At 44.5% G+C, this 24590-nt stretch overlaps 1 protein-coding gene and 1 long non-coding RNA gene across 4 annotated transcripts in view; one reads left to right on the top strand and one right to left on the bottom strand.

Annotated features, from left to right (window-relative positions):
• The first annotated feature begins 253 nt into the window (after positions 1-253).
• LOC140903541 (uncharacterized) lies at positions 254-24572 on the top strand. Its single transcript, XR_012156274.1, has 4 exons — positions 254-448; positions 2925-3049; positions 4132-4312; positions 24420-24572. It is a non-coding gene; the product is annotated as an uncharacterized LOC140903541 (long non-coding RNA).
• LOC140903535 (zinc metalloproteinase-disintegrin-like NaMP) overlaps positions 12001-24590 on the bottom strand; it is a 50067-nt gene continuing 37477 nt past the window's right edge. Inside the window, exons 16-25 of one of the 3 annotated variants that reach the window (XM_073324945.2) lie at positions 23886-24042; positions 21997-22077; positions 21021-21099; positions 19302-19404; positions 18860-18959; positions 18266-18331; positions 16266-16322; positions 15976-16053; positions 14093-14155; positions 12001-13087 (exon numbers count right to left, since the gene is read on the bottom strand). In XM_073324945.2, the coding sequence (XP_073181046.2) occupies positions 13055-13087; positions 14093-14155; positions 15976-16053; positions 16266-16322; positions 18266-18331; positions 18860-18959; positions 19302-19404; positions 21021-21099; positions 21997-22077; positions 23886-24042 (817 nt within the window). In that variant the 3' untranslated portion in view covers positions 12001-13054. The remainder of the gene's footprint in view (positions 13088-14092; positions 14156-15975; positions 16054-16265; positions 16323-18265; positions 18332-18859; positions 18960-19301; positions 19405-21020; positions 21100-21996; positions 22078-23885; positions 24043-24590) is intronic. The other 2 variants (XM_078850640.1, XM_073324946.2) reach the window with 2 other exon arrangements.

The following is a 24590-nucleotide window of genomic DNA, read 5'->3' as shown; positions in this document are numbered from 1 at the left end:
GCTGATGGTCTGGGGATAGAATTTACTGTTTTATTTGCTAGCTCACGTGTTACATTTTTGCTGCGTCATGATGTGAGTGACGTTTCGATGTAGCTTGTAAGTGTAACTGTTAGGGTGCTTACCTGTTGTGTATAGGAGAATTTGGCTCTGAGTCTTTTAAATGTGAAAAGAACTCTCAAGAATGTTATAATAATGCTGTATTTTTTTTATTCCACCAGTACAGACAGTAGCAAATTTTTTCAGTCGGGGGACAACATTTGCTGTGCTTGCCTCTGTACTGCATTTGTATTAGCTACTTGGAACCAAATGCAAGAGAAACAGCTGACGTGCAGTTTCCTGACTCCATCCAGTGGCAAAGAGAAGGAAATGCAAGATGGTTCTTCAGCAGCTTTTAGGAACTAAAGACACCCAACTTCATTCCCTGTGCAGCTCACATGACCAGCATACAGTATGTATGTGTTTTTTGTCTGTCTCAGTGTAATTTGTTTGTGCTCTACAGCGGAACACAGGATTTATCACATTGGTTCATTAAGTCCGATATCCTTCCTTCTGGCAGTAGTCTAATGCTTCATCCGTTAGAGACAGGTGGTTGTGGTTTGATTGTAGATAGGCAGAGCATTCTTTCCTCACCCTTGTGGTGATCAGCTCATGCCCTAACGCTCGATCAGGAGATGGGCCAAACCGAAACCCCAGTTCTGAGCAGCTCCCAACTTTGGGAGGTTTGAAATCCAAACCCAGACCCCAATCCACATTTTGCACCTTGAGCCTATCACCAATGAGATCCATTTACCCTTGGCTTAGCAGGTATGTGTATACTACGATTCCACAAGCACAGAATATGCTACAGAACCCATGCTGCAGACTCATGCTCCAAAATCTTTCACTTCTTAAAAAACAAGAGCCAGATCCTCAGCTAGCGTCACCTGGCCTTAGCAACACTCACCTGACTCCCACTTAAAGGGCTTTCAAAATTCCTCCAAATTTGTTGCCCTTGTCCGTCTCTGGCCCTGCTCATATACGTGCTAGCTCCTTGCGCTATGTAGGACTACTTCTGATGAATGACTTGTGCTAAGTAGGAGAAGACTGGCTAATAGCATGGGTGAGGGAGAAGCAGACTCTCCCTTTTTGGGGTAACACAGGTCTAAAAACTGAAATGCGGATGAGGCTAGCAGTTAATACTGGGTGACTCAGCTTGGAAAGATTTGTATTGGTAAATGTCAATAAACTACAGTCTATGGTGCATAGCGGTTTACTCATGAGTAGCATCTTACTCCAGGAGTAGCCTTGCTAGAATGAAGTTGACCACTGTCCCTTAATGATTTTTTTTAAAAGCCGGCATTCTCTCCATATTGCTCTTACGTGTTTCTGGATATTTTGCAGATATTTGAACGGTGCATATGAATGTGACTCTTTCCCTTGGGGATCTTTTGGCCAGCAGATGGACTATACCTCACAAAAATCCATGCTGGTTTGCATTTTTTTTAAATAATGAGCAGTCAATATTTCCCTGATTCCAGCATTCCCAAGAAGCGAGGCAATTAGATAAAACACATTAACCTTCTAAGGCAGGAAACTGGCAACATAAATGAGAAGTAAGAATAAAATACATAAGTACAAAAAGCTGAGTGGCGGAAGAAATTCAGGATGGTACTAATTAAAGCTTGCATTCATTTCTCGGTAATGATATATGGGACTGATCCAAAGTCCACTGAAGACCATGGAAAGACTCCCATTGGCTTCAAAAGGTTTTGGATCAGGCCCTATTTAAGGCGGTGGGAGGGGGAGTTGTCTGCCAGTTTAGGCTAAGCAACTGGAAAGCCATATTGACTGCACCAATAGTCTATGCAAAAGCATTCTTGTGTTGTTACCACCTCTTCCCTCTTGTTGTTTGTTTAATCCACCTCTTGTTTCATGTCATAGCCAAGACTGTAAGCATGAGACTGTCTTGTTACTAAATATTAGGGCTGGCCAGAAAACAAGAAATCTGTTTTTCAAAAATATAGACGTTTTCAGATTTGTTTGCGTTTGGATGTGGAATGAAAGCTAGACCTCTTTAAAAACTGTCATGGAAAACCAGAGAGACACCTCCCAGAATACCCAAGAGCTCAGTGGTTGAGACCAGGGGTTCTCAAACTTCATTGCACTGTGACCCCCTTCTAACAACAAAAATTACTACCTAACCCCAGGAGCGGGGACTGAAGCCTGAGCCCAAGGCTTCGGTCTGGGCAATGGGGCTTCGGCTTCAGCCCTGGGCCCCAAAGTCTAAGCCAGCCCTGGCAACCCCATTAAAATGGGGTCGCGACCCACATTTTGAGAACTGCTGGTTTAGAGCATTCGCCGGGGAAGTGAGAGGCTCAGCTTCAAGTCCCTGCTCTGCCGGATTCACGCTGTAGACTGTCTGCCTCCCTCTCTCTTACCAAATGAATAAGAACATGAGTGGCCATGCTAGGTCAGACCATTGGTCCATCTAGCCCAGGATCATGTCTTCTGATAGTGGCCAGTGCCAGGTGCTTCAGAGACCATGAACAGAACAAGGCAATTATAGAGTGATCTGTCCTCTCTTGTCCAGTCCCAACTGCTGGCAGTCACACATGTTTAGGGGCACCCGGAGAATGGGGTTGTGTCCCTGATCATGTGGGCTAATAGCCATTGATGGACCTGTCCTCTATGAACTGACCTAATTCTTTTTTCAACCCCATTATGCTTTTGGCCTTCACAACATGCCCTGGCAACAAGTTCCACAGGTTGACTATGTATTGTGTGAAGAAATATCACCTTTGTTTGTTTTAGACCTGCAGCTTGTTAATGTCATTGGGTGACCCCTCGTTCTCCTGTTATGTGAAGGGGTAAATAGCACTTCCCTATTCTTTCCTCCACACCACTCGTGATTTTATAGATCTTTATCCTATCCCCCCTTTGTACAGGTAATTATTGATACAACAGCTCCAGCAGGAGGGATTGAGAGACTGACTCCATAGCCCAGTGGATAAGATACTTCCCTGGGATGTCAGGCAGAGCAGCAAAGTAAACTGGGGTCTCCCACTCCCAGGTAAGTGTCCTAACGAGTGAGCTTTTGAGTTAATCTCAAGCTATTCTGTTACTCTGTCTGTGTATCTCTCTCTCGCCCAATTATTATTTAACTGTTTTATACAAGTGGATCAGCTCCAAAGATGAGACTAAGCAAGAGAAAGAGGGACTGTATAGCTTAGTTGTTAGGATATTCACCAGGGATGTAGGTGACTCAGATTTAAGTCCTCACAGGGACTTGACTCTGCATCTCATACATCTCAGGTGAGTGTCTTAATCAATGGGCTATAGACTATTCTTGGTTTTTTCTCTCACTCTCCGTGACCAGAAATTCTATCATGGACCTGAGAGAGACTTTCAATGAATGGAGATTTTTCCAACAAAAACACAGCTTCCTCAAAAAAAACTATGCTAAATGTGTGTACAGCTTCTAGCGCAATTGGGTCAGGCCTGGCTGGGTAGTATTTGTGACAGTGGTTTTGGCTCAGATCCCCAATGCAGGGATGGATAAAAGCTGTAAAACGTATGCATTATGAACATCCTAAAATCCTGGCACCAGGTTCTGTCTTTGTTGGGAATGGCTCAACCCTTGGTCATGCTGCAGATCAGGGGAGAAAGGTGGGGTCCTATTTCTTGTAACAAGCATAGCTTGGCTGGACTCGGAGATCTGGCCCTTTATATGCGCTAATAGGGCCTGATCATCAAAGTTATTTTAATTTTAGGGGGTGTCCAACTTGAGACACCTCCTAGAGACCAAAGTGCTGTGCACCTCCAATTCCCTTAGACTTCCATAGGAACCGTGGGTGCTCAGGACCTTTGCAAACCAAGCTCGAAGGACCAGGTATGTGAGTTGCAACTGGGGTTGTCAACCCTCCAGGAGTCTCCAGCCAATTAAAGATGAATCTTTAATTAAAGATTGTGTCGTGATGAAACCTCCAGGAATACATCCAACCAGAATTGGCAACCCTAGTTGGAACCAGTTGTTTAGCCTGCCTTTGGACAAAAAGGGAACAGTTTCTCCCAACCTCTTGATAGTCCCTGTCCTCAGTTATCTCTTTTGTCTGTATTCTGCCTGTCCTCTGATAGATGTCATTAATATTTCAGGTTTGTTTTCCATTCTGGTCCATGCCCGCAGTGCACAGCTGACTCTGGCATGAAAAATTCACCGCCAATTACAGCTATCCGGAGATCTGGTGATGGTCAGATGATTTGGACATGTGGGTCCTGCTGCGCTGCCTTTCCCTTTTTAGGACAACCTACTGCTCTGTGCTGTACCTGGTGGAGCGTAAGTTTATTTGCTTTCCAGCTCAAGGTTTCGCTGCTGTTTTCAAATAGTTACAGTGCAAAGATGAATTCAGGTGAAGTGCTGCTTTTGATATCTAACACAGTAGAGACATATCCACTTCAGTGTTTTGGATGTACTGTGGTAACATTCTTATTTGCATTAATTACTGTGATGTGTAGAGGCCCCAACCAACAGCAAGGCCCCAGTGCCCTAGGTTCTGTACAAACAGAATAAGGGACGGTTCCTACCCCATAGGTCTTACGGTTTTTACAGCCAGGAGAGACATTATGTGAAAGAAAGGGAGCATTATAGATGAGGAGCTGAAGCACAGAGCGAGCAAGTGCTTAGCATCCACAATTGAGGGCAGATTTTCCAAAGAGTTCAGCACACTACATGGACATCTGGTGCTAAGGTCTTCTGAGAATCCAGACCCCAAGGATGCTGAGCTCTAGAAAAGCAGGCCCTAAGTGACTTGCAGAAGGTCACACACAGTCTGTGGTGGACCCAAGAACTGAATCCAGATCTCCTGAATCCCATCTAGTGTTTTATCTGATAGACTATCTCCCCTCTTTATGTTCTTCATGTGCAAGTCTCCGGTCTTACTGCTATAAAGCCTCATCATCTGGAAACTGTCTTGTATGTCAGGCAGTCTCTGAATCAACTGATGTATATAATGTTTAGCAATTCTGTACAGCACTAGAACATAAAATGCCAGTAAACTGGGATTAGGAACATGTTTCTCTGTAATATTTTTAAAGAATAACATGGAAAATGCATCATGCTGGTGCATTTAAGACAGAACAAAATGGGTCCAGCATGCCGAAAAGGGAGTTATTTTCCACCTGCATTCAGTAAAAGATCCAGAGATGAAAACCTTTTCCCCAGCTGCAGTAGAGGTTAAATCCAAATAAGCCCTGTGTCTGTCTTGGACAGGGCCCGTTAATTAAGAACACTTCTAAGTCCTTGGCTGTGGCTTCTGGGCTGTTGAAGTGCAGATGCCCTCCCTGAAGTCTTCTGATGCTATGTTGCTCTCTACTAGAATGAGCACTGCATCCATTTACCTACCTAACTACCATATACTGTACCCGTCGTCGTGTTGGAGAAGTTGGCTTTCCTTGGGTCCTTTATGTGGTAACACCAAAGTGTTTCAGAAGAATGGGGACCTGGATCCAAACTACCCCTGCTTTTGTAAATCTAAAATCTCCCCTCGATCAGAGTTGTGACAGTGAGAAATTGGATTTCAGGTACATTTCTTTTGCCTCCTTCTGATTTGTGTTTTATGGTTTTTACTTAGTGGGGCAGTGCTCTAGGTAATCCCAATGGGGAAACTACCCCTGTACTTTGCTAAATAGTTGCAACCTCTAGAGAGGAGTCCATTTTAGATTTACAAAGCAGGGGTAATAGTTTGGATCCATGTCTCATTTCATCTGAAACTCTAAAGGTTTTTCTTGGATAGTGGGTAGTTGGCTAATTGGTTCTGGTTCATGTTTGGCTGGAGTGAGACAAATCTCTCCACTGTACACGAAGTCACTTGTCCTGGTGGGCTTTGATTTCTCCTGTTTGAAATAGATGATCCAGGTTCCTTCTCTTTCTTTGTAAAGAGACATTGACAAATCCCATGGTAACCACTTCTGCTCTTTTGATAGCTGCTACAGACACAACCATCAATACGCCAGCCTCTGTTTTTCCCCCTAGACCCTTTGAAGGCTATGGTCATGTATTATGCAGAATTATTTATGGATCTAATGCCAGTTATAGCATGCTGATATCCATGCCACTCTTCTAACCTTTGATCTAAAGTAATTTGGTGGCCATGGCTGTTGCCGGCAGCTCTATAGATAGCCCTGTGCCTCACTGGGCCTTCAGTTTCTCAATCACATAGAGGAAGATTAAAGGCGTCCAATTATGCAACACTTGGGAAGCTTTCAATAAGCCGATGATTGAAGATTGTCGTCCTTCTCCTGTTAATAATAAGTAGCTAATTGCTGAGGCTCACATATGGAAATGTACCAGTATACAGCAAATTACCCTGCTGCAAGAGCTGTTTCTGTCCCATAGGAATTGTGAGCCATTAGGCCCAGTTGGATATTGGGTAGTGGACAGTAGCTATTAGGGTCTGGATCTTCAGCTGCTGTCAGCTGGAGTATCTCCATTGATTTCAATGGACAGTGGCACCGGTGCCGAGTGAAATTTTTCAGGCACGTGGTTTATTCACAAATTTGACACACACATTTCTGGCCATTCACAAAACGGCCAGAGCTGCTGGTGCTGCTGCCACCCCTTCTCCTCCCTCCCCTTTATAACCTTTTGCCCGGTGATTCGGCCACTCACATGCGATGCGGGGAGACCCCGGTTCAAATCCTAGCTCTGGAACAGACCTGCAAGAGACTTTCAGTTCACTGAAAAATTTCAGATTCTGTTTGTCCCAATCTGATTTTTCTTTTCTTTCTAAAATCAGTTATTTGCTCAGCTCTAATTCGCACCCGCTAAGGATCTGACTTTCAGTCCTTCGTTTGCCCTGAGAGAAGTATGGATGCAATGTTGTTAGGCACACACGCTTTTTGGCTGAGCTGGGTTGAGACAGCTGAAGAGTAAAGAAAAGGTTTAATCTCAAGCTAAAAGAAGTGATAATCTTTTACCCATCTGTTTTGGTGCCGAATAAGTGTAAGCCTTAGTTTAGCTTTATAGTCAGTAGGGCTTTAGAAAGCAAGGGCTTCCTCCTAACCTGCATATCCTTGAGCATATAATTTCCATGGTATTCCATTTGGAGAGTGGGTTTAGCCTATTGATTAGTTGGCTGGCGCCTGTTTGCATGCTGCCCTTACCTTCCTGCTCTGTCACTGTTAATGTATTTGAATCTATAACTGAATGCCAAGGGACATGGAACACACTGAAATTCATATTTAATTTGAAATCATGGCTACCAAGCAAGCTCTGACTGGATTATTAAATGGCTTTTTTTCCCCAGTAGAGTGGATTGTCTGGGCTGGATTCATCCTATATCCTCACCTCCCCAAATAGCCTATGTTCCCTGTGCTAGAGGTGGTTGAATGATCAAAAGAGCCTGCCTGCAGAAGCAAAAAGAAAAGCCTGCAGAAAGTAGAAGATGTTAGTGGATCCAGGCTGCAGTGGTAATTCTGCAGTATGCACCGACCTTCCCTTGACCCCAGGAAGTTGCTCTGCAAGGACTTTTTGTGAGGGTGGCGCTTTGAGGGTATGCAGGGGAAAGGGAGTGGCCACTTTTTGCCGCAAAATTTCTCAGGGACTTGGGAGGGTGAGTGCAGGGTTTTAAAGTCAATGGAAACAGCAGGGGGTGCTCTCACAACACCAGCCCAGGAGGAGAGGGAACTGGGGTGGGAGCACTTATCCACGCCCAAGAGAAGATTGGAAGTTCTCCCCTTTTGTTTGTAGTAGTGGAAGGGGTGATGCATTTCTCCACAATTCCCCCTTACTTGAATCCCTGCATCTGTGAAAGCTGAGCCTGTCCCTGTTAACTACAGCGGGGAAAGAAGCTGTTTCCCTGTGCCTGGAACATCTTTGAGAGAGTGAAAAAATGTTCCAAGTTGGGAGCGTTTTACAAACTGGAAATTGGAATTGCACCATTTCATTCAGATAAATTCAAATTTAGTCAGTTTTTTCAATTTCAACCTTGTTTTCTTTCTTTCTCCTCTTTTTTAGTCTAAAATTTTAAAATGAAAGGTCATTTCAACTCAAAAAACCAAAACTTTCTGGTTCAAAAATGTTGAAGTGGGACGTTTTTGACAATTTTGGAACTTTTTTCACCACTTTTTTTCTTTTTGAGTCAAGAGATGCACTGGAACTGTGCCTGTTTAACAAACTGTTTGGGTTACAACAAATTGGCATTTTGGGGGAAAAAAAAATAAATGGTTCACTGAAATTCCCAGCCAGCCCCCGTGTTTACTCACTGATCCCACCAGGCCAAGATCTTTTATACCCATAACTGTAAAATGTTGCACGGTGGTCGTGATGCCAGAAGCTGCGAATGAACAACAGGGCATGGATCACGTGATGACCTGTTCTGTTCATTCCCTCTCAGGCACCTGGCATTGGCCACTGTCAGAAGACAGGACACTGGGCTAGATGGACCTTTGGTCTGACCCAGTCTGGCTGCTCTTATGATGCTGCCCATTGCAGGTGTGGAACGGACCAGGAGCACAGGGTGGTTGGCCCTATGCGCATTGAGCACATGGCTGGGGTGCTCTCTAGGAGTAGGATTGAAGCCACAGATGGGAGCAAATAGCAAGATGAGGGTCTCACCTAAGAGAGAAAAGAATATGTCTACAGTGCGATCATAGGTATGTCCAGGACCCAGAGCGGAATGCAGTCCCAGCTCATTGCACTCAGTTGATTCAAGTTAATGATCCTGGCCTCCTGACAGGCTGAAGACACTAGCAGTCATATTCTTGCCCTGCAGCCCTGCTGCCTCCCCCATTGCTGCTCTGTAGTGTTTTCTGGTTCAGCTTCCTGGTTTTTCGGCCACCTCCTCGCTCCTCCTGGCACTTGCTCCTGCCTCTGTCCCCAGTCCCCACACCTGGTCTCTAGCTCCCAGTTCTTGGGTCCTGCTCCAGCTGATACTCTGGTTCCAACCTCTGACTTCTGGCTCTCAGCTCCATCTTGCTCCCAGGACTTGGTATTGGCATCTGACTCTGGCTCCAACCTGGACTTGGTATTCAGCTCCTAATCTCGGCCTGGTCCCCTGGTTCTGCCCCCACCCCAGTTCTGGCTGGCTCGCTCTCTGGGCTTGGTAACTTCCTCCTGAGCTGAGTTCTGGCCACTGTGCCTGGTCGCCCAGTTCCAACCATTAGGCAAGGCTGTGCACGGTTCATTCCTTAACAGGGTGCAATTACTGCTGGAGCTGACTGTGATGCAGCAGGAGAGTGAGATGGGAGGTATATAAGCCCCAGGATGATCAGGGCCTTATTCCCTGTGGACTAAGGAGAGGTTACTACAGGTTAATTAGAGCACCTGGAGCCAATTAAGGCCATGCTAGAGACCTAATAATCCCCTGCTTCAGTCAGACAGGAGATAGGGAAGGAGACCTGACTGTAGTCTGGAGGAATACCAAGGGAAGGGAAACTCTGCCCGAGCAGAGGGATGCTTTTTCCACCCCCACCCCCTCTCCTTCCCCAGCATAGAAGACCGAGAGAAACCCTGTCCAAGGGCAAAGAGGGTAAGAAGTCTGCGAAGCTGAAGGGGATGGGATCCAGATTAGGGGGCAGACCTGGGTCCCTTCTCCCAGTCTGCTTCTCTCCCTGACTAGGGCACTAGTGGAGCTGTTGACGCTTAAGAATAGGGGCAGGGGTAGCGCCCTGACCCACCACACTAAGAACAAGCACGGGACCCACCACAGTAGTGTCGGCCATTTGCCACACAATGTACCTGAGCTAGCTTTAATCAAGCTAGGCCAGGTCCCAGAACTTCAGTGCGGCCTAGCTTGTACTGTTGTCTTCATTGATCTGGGTCCCGAGCTTAAACCTAGCTAGCTATCTCAAGTACATCATTCAAACTACAATTGCACCCTGTGACTGCAGTATAGACATGCCTATGTTTCCTAAGATGCACCTGTTCTCTGGCCATGCCCCCTTTTCAGCTTGAACTCTGGTGAGAACAGAAGGGTTTGAGACTTGTTGAACGCTCAGACCTACCAGCACTCCAGCATAGCCGTCATTTGCAACTGTGCATTATGTAAGGACTTGCCAGATCAAAGATAGCAAATATTTGGGGGCAGAGCCTCAGGTGGTGTAAATCAGTGTAACTCCATTGGCTTTTAATGGCACTTTGCTGACTTACACCCTCTGCGGATCAGGCCCTGGAAGTTTTGACATCTGAAAGCATCATAAGTATTCTTCCATCCTGTATATTAGAGGCTCAGATTTGGGCTGCTTTCTGCTTGCAGTTGAGGCTTTCTAACAGCAGATGTCACATTTGTATAACAGAACAATGGGGTTCTACAAATATACTCTGACGTTTATATGCTGTGGCTGCCGGGAGTCTATGCTATGCTATAGTGAATATGGATAGCGACATATATGCGACTGCTGCATACATACACTATTGTCTGGAAGACTGGTCCAGTTGAGAAGCAACACTTGAGCATTGGGCATTTGCTTTACTCATTTCAAAGTGCTCAATTACTATGATGACTGTGGTCAGATAATCTATGTAGCCAACAGCTAGATATAAATTAGCTGGATAGACAAATTGAAAGAAGGTAGATTTTTACATCAAGTATTTAGGGTTTTGTTCTCTCTGTTTTAGAGCAATTGGGCCATTTTCTCACCTAATATAAACTCGATTCAATGGAACTATGCCAGTTTACATCAGCTGAAGATCCATCCCACTGCATTAATACAAAACTTTGCTGGGCAGTTTGAGCAAAATTTGGAGTCCCGTGGATTTTATAGGATTATAAATGATCCCACTCATCTTTTATATGTATTATGTGCAATTGATGATGATCTACAAAAAATACTCTGCTTTTCTTAGAACATTTTAATACAGAAATATTTGTAAATACATTATATATAGGTAATAAAAATAACATTTTAAAATCTCCATACACCATGTTTAAACTTGCTTATATTAAATACAGCTTTGAATACAAATAGAGCAGAAGTGATTCCAAAGTGGGAGACACAAATGTTCTCCCAATGAAGTTGAATCTAAAAAAAATGTACACCCAAAACTGACAGCTTACAAGGCAAGTAACAGAATATTATCATTTCATAGCATGGTTCTTTCTGTTACAGTGCTTGATTGACAGCCCAAAGGAAATCACAGCATAAGAGAAGGAATGGATATTTTTCACATTCTTGTTTTTGTTTCAGAGAGACAACAGTGGGCAGGTCAATACTTCTATCTACCTTTTTTTTTTTATTTTATTTTTAACTTAGCTGTTGACGATCAAAATAAGATACTGTAAGCCAGAATTTCAACTGGTGCAAACCGGCACAACTGTGCTAACCACTACGAAGCTTAGATTTACACCAGCTGAGGATATGGCTCTTTTTAAAGAGCAGGCCAAACAGGGAATGCTCAGGACCTGGCATGGATTAGAGTTACAATGCAATTCCAGATTTCATGTGGAGGCTAATTCAAGGCTATGACTTCACTTCGGTGGTTCTGCAGCCGGGAGAAGATCTCCCTTCGCGACACTTTTGTGCCCAGATAGTGTAAATCTGCCATCCTGAACCACATCCTAACCCGTTCTGAAAATGAAAGGACCATTCTGCTTTTGAATGTGACCTAGAACCAAACCTGGTTCAAACTGGAACCTCTATGAAATGTTGGGTGCTTGGGATACAAGGTTCATCTTATTTTTTGGGAACATCTTTTTTCCTTGACACATACTCCCATGTGCTTTAACCTAAATATAGTGATGCTAGTAACATCAATCATATCAATGCCCCAAGTATCAATAACAGCAGTGCCAGCAGCCCAGAACTAATGAACACCCCTCTAGTAACATACTAGTGTGCAAAGCCCCAGACACAGGAGCAGTCTTACAATAATAAATCAATGTGCCCAGCCTAGTACTCATTAGCAAACTTACAATAATACAGCAGAGTGCAAAGAGTAATCCTACAATTAAGAAAATACCAGTGTTTCTCTGCTGGAATGTGGCAGGGTGGGAAGGGGGAAGAGGAGATAATTCTGGAACTAAGTGGTGAATAAAACCATTTATTAAGGGATTTTTTTTCATTGTCCCTGGAGTTCAATTATGGCATCTGAAGTTCCATGTCAGGCTGGCAAAGCATGCTTTTCAGGAGCATTGTGATCCAAGCAGCTAGCTGGTTGACTGTAATACAGTCTCTGACCATGTCTCCAATCTTCCCAGCTCAAAATAGCTCACTGTGGGGCCTTTAAAGTGGTAGAGAATAAAGGGGTACTATAATCCCAAAGGATCTTTTCAGAACCAAAATACTTCTCAGATCTCAAGCGTTGCCAGTCAGTGCAAGAGCTAATAAACTGACGAACAGGAGGGTAATCCAGCCTCATGCTTCAATGTTAAAAGGGGACTTCCTCCAAGGGTCAGGAAGGAATTTTGTTCTACCCTTGACAGCTTTGCACATCCTTTTGAAGCATCAGGTGTTCACCACTGAAGGCAATGTTGGGCCATTGATCCAGCTACTTTGATGGTCCTTCAACTTTACATGTAGTTTGCAATTTACAGACAGAATCCAGCGCACCAGACTTTCCCAAATCTTAGACTCTAGAATCATAGGACTGGAAGGGACCTCGAGAGGTCATCTAATCCAGTCTCCTGCACTCATGGCAGGACTAAGTATTATCTAGACGGTCCCTGATGTGTTTGTCTAACTTGTTCTTAAAAATCTCCGATGATGGAAATTCCACAACCTCCCTAGGCAGTTTATTCCAGTGCTTAACCACCCTGACAGTTAGGATGTTTATTTTAATTCCAACCTAAAACATATACTGAGCTGGTTTAATAACTCACATATGGTCCCCCTCAGTTCAGTTTGCTATTCCCCTGGCTTTTCCTCTGGAAAGCCAGGAATGGCAGGCTGATGTCATTATCCAAGGACTACGACATTATTTGAAAAACACATTTTCTTTCAAAGAAATTGCCAGTCCATTTAAAAAAGAAAGTTAGTGGAACGATCATAATTTCCTTGGCAAAGGCAGGAACCACAAGGTGAATGGAGATGGAAACTGTCCCTCAGAATGTCAGGAATCTTGATCAATTCTTCTTCAGTAGCTTCATACTCTGGGTTTGACTGGTGGTTTTAAAGCCTGAGTGAAAACAAACAAATGGAACAAATCAAGTGACTGACACAAGATTTTCCACAAATTCTACTCAGCATTGCACAACGTGGTGAGATGCATTGTGGGTTTTTTCCGTACCTCCTCAGCATCAGAGAATAGCCATTGCTGCAGATTCCGGACTTGATGGGTAAATGGTCCGGCTCCTATATTCCAGCAACCCTCTTAAGAGCCAGATCTGATACCCTTACTCATTCTGAATGACACCTTACTCCGAGAATGGTCCCGCTGAATCACGTGTTGTATAAAATACTACTCAGCGTGAGTAAAGGTAATTGAAATCTGGCCCACAGTTGTTCTACATAATAATAATTTTTGTATTGCAGTAGGACATAGAGGCCCCATTATGCTCGGCATTGTACTCATATATAGCAAAAGAATTATCATTCAAAGGCACCGATTCTGCAAAGACCTGTGCACATGCTGAGACTAGTCAGACGCTTAAAGTTAAGCGCACGGGATAATTCTTTGCAGGGTCAGAGCCTAGACCACATGCGGAGTAGTGCTGCTGAGATCCTGTACTTTTATTACAGGATTAAAACCCTGCACTATAATGCAAACCGACGAAGACAATTAGAAAGTAAAAGCATTTTAAATACCAACTACTGGACTGTGCTGCTAACAGTATTGACAGCTCTGTCTCTCCAAAAATCTTGGCTCTGTACCACTCCTCCATACCTCCCCCGCAAACTAACCAGACTGGATTCCCTTTATTTGCCGTCATGTTGTTGAGCCTTTAAGGAGTCGTGTTTTTTATCTTTTCTTCACAGCCATGAGTGCTGGAAACTTACTGGTTTTGAGTTTGTTGTAACCTGACTCCAGGAGCTATTAGGGCCTTGTGGGAAAAAAACACCAAGAATCATGCAGCTCACAGTGAAATCATGAATTGGCAGCACTGTGTTAAGATTTATCTTGATCTCTATCTTGCAGTCAGTCATACTTGGAATATCCACATGTATGGTGTACTTGAGTTACCTGTGGTGGGGGTGCAGGTTTGCCCTTTGGGACTGGTGAAGGAGTGGACTTTGTCTGTGCTACCTGTGACAAAAATATAGTTGTTATACCTCCTTTTTGAAGTGAGTACAGAGCTGAGCTGCTACTGGGGTTATCTCCCATATTTACCAAGACCTTTCCAGAGACAAAAAGTAAATAAGCAAGTAGCATTGTGATCCTAAATATTTTCCCCCTACACCAGGGGTCTCAAACACGCGGCCTGCAGAGTTATTTCCTGCGGCCGCCAAGCTCCCCTCCCCTCCCAGCGCACCGCATCCCCGCTCCTCTGCCTACCTCCAGGCGTTTCCCACCACCAACCAGCTGTTTGATGCTTAGCCCTTTCCTTGAGGGAGCGGGAGGAGCGTGGAGCTGCATGCTCGGGGGAGGAGGTGGAGAAGAGGCAGGGCAGGGCAGGGGCGGGGATTTGGGGAAGGGGTTGGATTAGGGGCAGGGAGGGGGCAGAGTTGGGGTGGGGACTTTGGGGAAGGGGTGGGAGGAGGCAGGGCAGGGGTGGGACCTATGGAAGGGGTGGAGGGGGCGGGGTAGGGGCAGAGGTGTGGGCTTTTGTATCTTTTTATGAAAAGGTGTCAGTGATGCGGCCCTCGGGCCAATGTACTAGTCCTCCTGTGGCCCTTGTGGTGATTTGAGTTTGAGATCCCTGCCCTACACACACAACAAATGTAAACAGACAGAAACGTAGATCCCGATTCTGGAAAGCACTTGAGCATGTGAAAACAACGAGGAGCCCGGTGGCACCTTAAAGACTAACAAATGTGTTTGGGCATAAGCTTTTGTGGGTAAAAAAACACTTCTTCAGACGCACGGAGTGAAAATCACAGATACAAGCATAAATATACTGGCACATGAAGAGAAAGTGGAGAACCAGTGATAAGGCCAATTCAGCCAGGGTGGATGTGGTCCACTCCCAATAATTGAGGAGGAGGTGTCAATACTAAGAGAGGTATATGCTTTACATATGGGATGTAAATTCATCTCTATCAGCAAAGGGTATTCAATAGGGCTACTCAGCTGCTTAAAGCCAGGCACATGCTTGAGGCAATGACTGAGGAAAGCATCTCTATTTTGGATAGCACTTAAGCACATGCTGAACTTAAACATGCACTTAGGTCCCATTTGAAGTCAATGGGACTTGCGCTTAACTTTGAACACATACTTGTGCTTTGCTGAATTGAAATCTTAATGAAAAATCCTTGCTCATGCAAGCAGTAGCATTGACTGTGGTGGGATTACTAGCAGGAGTAGAAATTGCTAGTCTGAGTAAGGACTGGAGGATCAAGCCCTCGGACAGCAAGAGTTTGAGTGGTTGTTTGCTTGGGTTTGGTTGTGTATTTTGCTTTTTAGGCAAACTTTCTGGCCTTTCTCATTTACACCAAAGGTGCTTTTATACTGCTGTGTTAGTGCAATGTGGCCTTAGTGTAAATGCAAACTAGGCCCACTGTGTTTAAAATTCTTTCCCCCTGAATTTTATTAAAAAATTATTGATGACCTACTCTCCTGGTCCTGCCCTTTCAGTACATCTGAGGCAATTTTAGTGACTACTCGACATACATAGGAACACTGCAAAAATGGGACATAATAAATAATTTTAATATATTAGGTATTTGTATCACTCACCATCCCAGTCATGGATTAGGACCCCATTGTGCTAGGTGCTTTACAAACACAGAACAACAAAAAGATGGTCCCGTCCCCAAAGAGTTACAATCTAATTAGCTTCCATCAGTTTTAACCATGAAACTGAAAACACTGGCCAGTGTCCACTGCATCATGATTATATCACGTGTAACTTGATTAGATAAGATCCATGAGAAAAGAATGGACCAGAATTATGGAAGTCTACTTACTGAATTGCCCATGACAGGAGTAAAGGCTGGTTTGGCAGTAGGAACTGGAGGTGGTGGAATGGTTGGCTTTACGATAGGCTGAAAAAGAAGAAAATAAAAAATATGTTTACGCTGAGAGATCGTGTGTGTGTGTGAGGGAGAGGCCTCTGTCCCTTATTCAGAATTGCCCCAGCCTTACAAGTCTAGAGATGAAATCCTGGCTGCATTGAAGTCGTTGGGAGTTTTGCCATTGATTTCAACGGGACCAGGATGTCACTCTTCTTCTTTAAATCCACTTATGAGGTTCTTACCATTTTTGTATTTTGGTGGATGGCTGGCCTGCCATTGGATCTCTCCTCTGGGATATTCTAGGGAGCAACAATAAGTTACAATATGTTAGTGTTGCAGGGGGAAAAAAGGCAGTTTACAGGTTTATGGCTGACAACATACTGAGCTTTCAACATTAAACAGCCGAATACAGCACAGATTGTAGTATTTGACTTCCAGGACACTACTGATAAAAACCTATCCATTTCCCCAAGCTTTTTCCAGAGGGGATGTGGTGACAAACTGAAGTTGGAGTTTTTGTCCTGGTCTTCTCTTTAATCCGTTGGAGCTGACGTATCAATTTAACTATTTGTGTTTCAATTGCTTTATAATTGATGAGCATGCACCTGAAGATGGGAGAGGCGTGTTTTTATAAATACAAAGATAAATCCAATCCAATCAGCATTCTTTAAGGTGTATGCTCTTCTTGCAGCCTTAAACATTCAAATCTATGAACTCTAATGATTGTAGTGCCGAGATTATTTTGCTCTGGCTCAGATGTCACCACTCGAGATGGGTCCGAAACGCAGAAATTTGGACTGGGGGAGGGGGGCAAGTTTCCCAAAGCTTTAGGGATTGTTTAGATCTAGAGCTTTGTTTTGGGCCAATTTCTAATCACAATAGGGCCAGTCCTGAAAGATACAAATCACCCACTGTGTGATGCTGAGCGTCCAGGAGTAGATGATGAGGGCACTCAGCATTTTGTGGAATCGGGCCCAGTGCTCAGTCTGGTTTCTTGGCCGATATTTACAAAAGCCTCATTAAAGCGGCATGGCTTTGCATATTGAATCTATCCAAAGGACTTGCCTAAAACGCAAATGGAAGTCTTTCCATTGTGTCAAGCTCTTATAGCTTATAGGTGGTCTCATAGCAAACTCATGAAGGTGCACAGAAACAAGTCCATCAAGCAGACAAACAGAAGACTGGCGTGGACATACTGTGGAATTGAATGGAAAATTGGTGTAGACCTGAGATGCTTTGCAGTTGCGCATGTAGATATTACGGATCAGTAGCCTATCAAAATATGTGATGATGATCTTCTACTCTCTGAGGCCTATTCTTCCATGATATGCACATGCAAGTCCCCTGTTAGCATTAATGGGAGTTAGACACCCATCATCGAGGAGGAAAGAGATCTCCAAAACTTATTAAAGTATATTGGAGCTGAGCAAAACTGGTAGCAATTTTTGCACAAGGTATATTTTGTTTGTTTGTTGTCAGTGACTTCACATCCATTACATTTTTCTTTCCAGCAAACTTTGAATTTACTGTCTTTGCATCAAAAGCTTAAGATTTCAGTGTTAGACTTTGAATTTTGAAAGGGTCCGTTTTCCTGTGAAAACTTTGATGCCTGGCAAACTTTTCTGCGAAATGGGCTCCGTTCTTCAGCAAAATGAGAGAAATACGAAAAGGTTGAGAGTATTTTCACCTTTTCTTGTGCACAGATCCCCTATTTCTGATTTATATCCACTGCTGCGAGCAATTAAAGGCCAGATGGGAGCTCACACTGTTGGGCAGCTATTCAATTATTTTCTGTCTGTTGCAAGTTCGTTGTTCATGACTGAGCAAAGCCCTTAGGCATATGCTTAACTTTAAGCATATGAATAGTCTCTTTGAATAAGCAGATCATTAACAGATTGGCTAAGTAGGAACTTGAGTGCTTTGCTAGACTGGGATCTATAATCCTTCGATGAGCTGGCAGTGCCCATTTTGCAAGGAATGTGTTTGTTTGGATATGAATATATTATAGATGGCGGGTTTGGGCAGCATTATTCCCCTTTCTAGCCATCTATGTTAGCCCTGAAAGAACAGAGAGGGGCCTGATCCCAAGTCCACCGTCATCAATGGAAGTCATTCCACTTTTGATGGACTTGGGATCTGGCCCCAGCTGTGGCTGACCATTACATCCCTTTGAATGCTGTGTTCAGCCTTATCAAAAATAAAATTGATTTTAAAAAAGAAAACAGTCTCCGGCTGTGCTCACAACATAGGCTTGTGGCTTGTTTGCCTGGTGTGGAGGAGTGGGAAGGAGGAATCTTGTGTTGTGGACCTGAAAACAGGAAAAGAGAAGAAACTTGATATGAGCCTTACTTTAAAATCTTTATCTTGCTTATTGATTTTGCTCGCAGCCCCTCGCTCCAGACTGACAAAGTACAGAAATTAGACTCTCTAAGCCAAATGGTCTACCCACTAGGCTGCGCTCCCACCCTACCAGAGCTGGGAACAGAACCCAGGAGTTGTGATTCCAAGCTCTTTGCTCTGATCACTAGATTAATCTTTAGACTCAGGCCCTTATTAATCATAGAATATTAGGGTTGGAAGAGACCTTAGGAGGTCATCTAGTCCAACTCCCCTGCTCAAAGCAGGACCAACACCAACTAAGTCATCCCAGCCAGGGCTTTGCCAAGCCAGGCCTAAAAAAACCTCTAAGTATGGAGATTCCACCACCTCCCTAGGTAACCCATTATTAAGTAACTGCAGGTAAGTTTTGAAATTTTAGCCACTCTATTACAGTGATGGCAGAATATAAGCAGAGCACCAAGCAGTCTGTAACTCAGCCATACATCCAGATTCTCACCTCCTGGACAGGTACCCCGGGTGCAGCGTTCAGTCTTCTGTTCTGTACTTTCCCTGAGAAGCCTTGGTTTGTCTCTCCAGATACACCTTTGCTCTGGCCACTACAAAGACATTATAATTTGCACTTCGGTTTGTATGTGTTATCTCGATTGTCTTAAAAAAAAAAAGACATTATACCATGGAAAGCATTCCACATGTTGAGTTTAAATAGCTGGCTTACTATTGTTTACTTTTACTTTTTTTAAAGAGCAATGTATGGACATTAATTAGTCCTGAGAGGTTGGGGTGAGACCATGGCACTTTCAGGTCCCAGGGTTAACATCTCCCATCCTTCCTGCACTTTTCAGAGAAGCCTGTGGGAGCGAGGAGCCCATCTCCTATTGAAAAGCTCCAGCCTTAATTCCTTCAAGATTTTTTTTATTCCAAAAGGATAAACATTGTACCTCTGAGCTTGCTTCTTCTTAGCATTTCGGTAGCGGATGATTAAAGCAGCGACTATCACAATGATGGCAAGGGCAGCTAGCACACCGGCAACGATGGCGAAATCTGCAGGGATGATACATTGCAACACGTGACTGTTTTGCGACAACACTAAGATGTAACAAAGGCATGTAGATATGGCATCATCATTTTCCCACGCTAAGGGCTTTCTTAAGGCTAAATTGCATTCCAATCAAAAGCGGCCACACGAGGGAGACTCCACCCCATTCTTCTGCATGACTGTGTAGTGCTGTGTCTAGCTGGATCCTGGGTCTGTGCATGTAAGGGGAGAACAAGAATTGCACGGCTGCTCGATATTCACTCATCACTGCACTAGCAAGATGGGCAGAAGGTTGGGGAGTAGGTCAGGACATTGTGTCAGCCAGATGGCTGCCAGGAGGAGGAAGAGGATGTGTCACAGCATATTTCTCCAACCAATGACAGATGGAAGTCCAGAGAAATGGTGATTTGGAGCGGTGTCTCTGAGACACAATTCCCTGCCTCCCCAGTGCCTCTCCTGGGTATATGTAATGTCAGATTGTCGGTACTCAGAACCGAGTCTTAAAGCTCATTCTTGCACACAATGATCTTAAAAAGTTTCCTATTGAATAACAAAAGTTGGGGAGAGGGCAGGTGAGGACCTTAATAATAAAATTCAGTATGTTTGGGTGCTTTCTCTCTTCGAAGCACTTTGCACATACTCACGAATCCTCACAGCGCTTCTGTGGGACTCTGGACCAAGTTCAGAATTGGTGTAGGAGGTTTTCCTCTAACCAACCACAGTGGGTTTTCAGCTGCTTACACCAGTTCTGCATGTAACCCCCCTCTGACTGTAATCTAGCTTTTAATTTTGTTGTAGATAACTTGAAGGCAGGAATGAGTCTGGGGCTTTGTCTTCACTGCTTAAAAAGCTGTTTCTGCCATGGGGTGACTAACATATTAGCTATTCTGCTGTAAAGTTCTAGTGGAGAAAACGCACCGTAGTTTTACCACGAAGCAAAATTACAAGAAGTCAACCACGGGCAAGCCGTTTAGCGTTGTCCTTGCCGAGCTACTTTGTGGTAAAAACTACAGGGAGATCGTCTCTACCAGGATTGTACAGGTGTAAAAAAACACATTTTTAAGCAGTGAAGACAGAGCCTGCCCCTCTCCCCCCCCCACCCCCACCCAGAGATGTGTCAATTCTTTAGGGCTATCAGAAGTAACTGCTTTTTTTAGTCACTCAAATAAGCAGCGATGACGGACATGCAGAGAGCAGATACAAAGGGGAATGAAGGTGCTGTATCCTGGTCTACACTAGGAACTTAGGTTGGTGTAACCGCGTTGCTCAGGGCTCTGAAAAATCCACACCCCTGAGTGACATAGTTAAACCGACCTAACTCCTGGGGCAGATAGCACTCAGTCAATGGGAGAATTCTCCCATCACCTGAGCTACTGTCTCTCAGGAGCTGGGCCACCTACCCTGATGGGCAAACCCCTCCCGTCAGCATAGCTAGCGTCTTCACTGAAGCGCTGCTGTAAGTGTAGGCAAGCCCTTATGGTCATAGCTTCAGCTGGAGCGAATCCCTGTTGTTGTTCCTCTAAAGTCAGTGGAGCTGTGCAGCTCACGCCAGCTCTGTTTGGCCCGCAGTTTATGGGCTGACCAGTGTCTCGCTTGATCATATTTATCACAGCCTACTCACACTGAACTGTTGTGGTACTATCACAGCTGGGCGGTGCCCATCCTTCTTCACACTGGCATTGCAGTTCATGGTCACACACCTAGGAGAACAGAGGTCTGATATTAGTCTTTAAACCAGGGTCAAGAGAGTGAAGAAGCTAGCTTAATGCCCGTGGCTAGTGTTAATCCACGTTTATACCAGTGTAAGATCAGAATTTGGCCTATTTATTATACATAAATATATCAGCAGGATTGACAGCCCATTAAAGTCCACGGGGATCTTTCCATTGCCTTCAGTGGGCTTTGAATCAGGCTTCCAATGATGTGTAAAATTGGAGTGAAGTGTAAAATTCCTATTCAGATAGATGAGAAGTTAGCTCACATAATGATAGTACTGACTTCTTACAATGCACTTTCACAGGCCTGATTCTCCACTCTCCTGCACCTTGTACAGTCACGTACCCTTGTGCAAAGCAAATGTAGAGTGCTCCGTGTCCATCTCGGTAGCATTTTACACCAATGTAAATTACTACACAAAGTGTGTGGCAGCAGAGAATGAGGCCCTACATCTCTAGACCTCTGAGCATTTTGTAAAGGAGGCATAAGGCCTGGTCTACACTTAAAATTTAGATCGACGTAACTACATTGCTCAGAGGTGTGAATTTTTCCCAGGGATAGAGCCCAGGTCTCCTGATTTCCAATCCAGTTTGCTACCCAAGGATTATGCTCCCTCCTGAAAATCATTTACGCTATCATTGTATGTGATCTCCTAAGCAAAGGTACTGATATATTATTGGGTTACGTGTGCTCCTGTGAAACCACAGGACGTTTCGGACTCAGTTCGACTCAGTTCATCTGGATTCTTTCATTTGATCACACATTGCCAACCCCCCTGGACTTAAAAAATCCTATAGCTGTTACTGTAATATAAAAACTGGGCTTTAGTCCACACACAAGAGCTTTTCTTAGTGTCCTTGGCAATAAGACTCAGATCTTACAGCATGTCCGTTGCACTTGGCGGAACAGTTGGTTGACTTGTAGGCTCTCTCGATATCAACACATTGTCCCTTGCTGCACACCTGAAATTCAAAGTGCATGTGTGATCAACAAGAAGGGACTTTCAGCTTTCATAAATTGCATCACTGTGTAATAATTGTGTCAATTGTAACGTGGTGAGCAGTGTAAAGGGGCATTAAAGTGTGTGTACAAATGTATTTTACATAGGCATTAAGGGCCCCGAGGTGTAAAGGGTCCTTAATATAACTAAGAATCAGACACTGTATAAAGAAAAATAGCATGATTCTCAGTTACACCAAGACCACTGTGCACTGCTATAGCAGTGTAAAAGGGCCTTAAAGTGGAAGTCAATTATATTTACTCCACATTTCAAGCTACAGCAGCATACAGGGGACTTCATGTAAATGAAGATCGGGCCCAAAGCGTTATTTCATTGTACCCAGGGTTGGTAGAAATGTTACGGAACTTGAAATTTTGATGTCATTTTTCATTGAAATTTTGAATAGATTACAAAAAAGGGAAAGTGTGTGTGTGTATCAATATTCCCCCTTCCCTGTTTTCCAAACCAGCTTTTACTGTACCAGATGTGGCTAACAGGTGTTACTCGATCTTTGATATATCATGTTCTGTGTTTTGTACAGCACCTAGCACAATGGGGTTCTGGTCTGTGACTAGAGCACTGAGAAACCACCACAATACAGCATCTTCCCGTTTATCTGAATAGCCTGGGCGGGGGGCCCATAGATTTCATTTGGATAATCAGGTGTTGGGATAATCAAGAGGGCAGCCTTTCATCCCAGGCCCCCGTAGTGTTCTCTCTTGCAGTCAGAAACAGTTGGACAGGGTATAGACTTCGCTGTTATCACTCTGCATGCGCAGTAGCCGCAAGGCAGTAGACTCCCTAGCACCTGGGCTCCTCTTGCAGCTGCTCGGCTCAGTGCATGTGTGCCCCAACAGTGGCTCCTGCAGGCCGCCTGGGGAGCAGAGTGGAGAGTGCACTGAAGAGGGAGCTGCACATCTCAGTGCTGCATCAGCCAGAGCTACACTATTGACTGGGTGAGGAGCATCTTCACGCTACAGGTGCAGGGAGGAGGCGATGTTCATGCAGGCAGCGGGGCATAGTTGGCAGGCGGTTCCATTGGGGGGGGTGCATTCCGGCAGCTGGGCAGGGGGTTCCACTGTGGGGGGGGGGGTGCATTCCGGCAGCTGGGCAGGGGGTTCCATTGGAGGGGGTGCATTCCGGCAGCTGGGCAGGGGGTTCCATTGGGGGGGGTGCATTCCGGCAGCTGGGCAGGGGGTTCCATTGGGGGGGGTGCATTCCGGCAGCTGGGCGGGGGTTCCATTGGGGGGGTGCATTCCGGCAGCTGGGCAGGGGGGGCATTCCAGCAGCTGGGCAGGGGGTTCCACTGTGTGTGGGGGGGGTGCATTCCAGCAGCTGGGCAGGGTGGCTAGCTGTGGGATTTGCATACGGGCAGTTGTTTTGGGGTCAGGGATGAGGAAGGGATTTGGAGAATGCAGACGTTTGAATAAATGGGAGTATACTGTACAAATAATAAGTCACATTCTTATGAGCTTTAGACACCTTAGACTCCACATGCCTGATTCTCCATCAGTAACTTTATACCAGTGCAGACTGTAAAATGCATCCAAATCAGAAGGTAGCACTTTACACTCACTTTGTACAGGAATAAATGATGGCACAAAGAGTGAGATGGTCGAAAAATCAGACTTTACGGAGTTGAGTCACTTTGAATAGGACTTTTTTTAAAGTCCTTTTTGTCTTGCAAGAGTGTCTGTGCTATAAACAAGAAACTGCTAATGAAATGAATGGAACAGAAACTACTGGGGGATAAAAACTTCTTTCACTAACCATTCCATCACCACATTTAGTTCCAGCAGCGACCATGCCTGTGTCTTCATTATTGTCATTAGGAAAACTGCCTTTGCATGAGTCGAAAGATAGTAGGTTTCCAGCTGTAGGCATTCGTGAACCACCAGTACAGAATAACTTCCCACACTGTATATCTCTGGGAGGAAAACACTTGCTTATCTTCTAGAATGTCAGAGCACAGCATACCTAGATGTCATATCCCTGAGTCCATACACAGACTAGAACTGAAATAACTAAAGATTTGAATTATAACCCTTATTATTTCAGCTCCAGTCTGTGTGTAGACAAGTCCTGGTGCTCAATTCTCACTGACTTCCAGGGGAATTGAGTATCCTCACACTACTTTGCAGGACAGAATGCTTAATTTAACTGAACCCAGCCTCTGATTCTCTTCGGGTTCATTCTTCCTTTCTCAAAAGCTTCTCTCTCTGACTGATCTCACTCTAGTTTATTATGCTGTCTTTACCTGAATCAGAATTGTATTTAGAAACTGTACTTCTCTCTTTCCATCAGAAACTGCCCTGCTTTACTGCAACATCCAGGTTAAAAAGAGAAAAGCAAACCAGCCCCAATATGAAAGGAAGAGCTGCTAGAAGAGAGTTATCCTAGTTTTTTGCCTCTTCACACGGACATGAATTACCTATTTCCTAGAACCCCCCAGACTTCAACAAGGTAAGTACTTTT

The sequence above is a fragment of the Lepidochelys kempii genome, chromosome 26, assembly GCF_965140285.1.
Source record: "Lepidochelys kempii isolate rLepKem1 chromosome 26, rLepKem1.hap1, whole genome shotgun sequence".
In the NCBI taxonomy this organism is placed as follows: domain Eukaryota; kingdom Metazoa; phylum Chordata; order Testudines; family Cheloniidae; genus Lepidochelys; species Lepidochelys kempii.
Note: the sequence above shows the minus strand (reverse complement) of the source record. Positions and strands in the feature narration are given on the sequence as shown.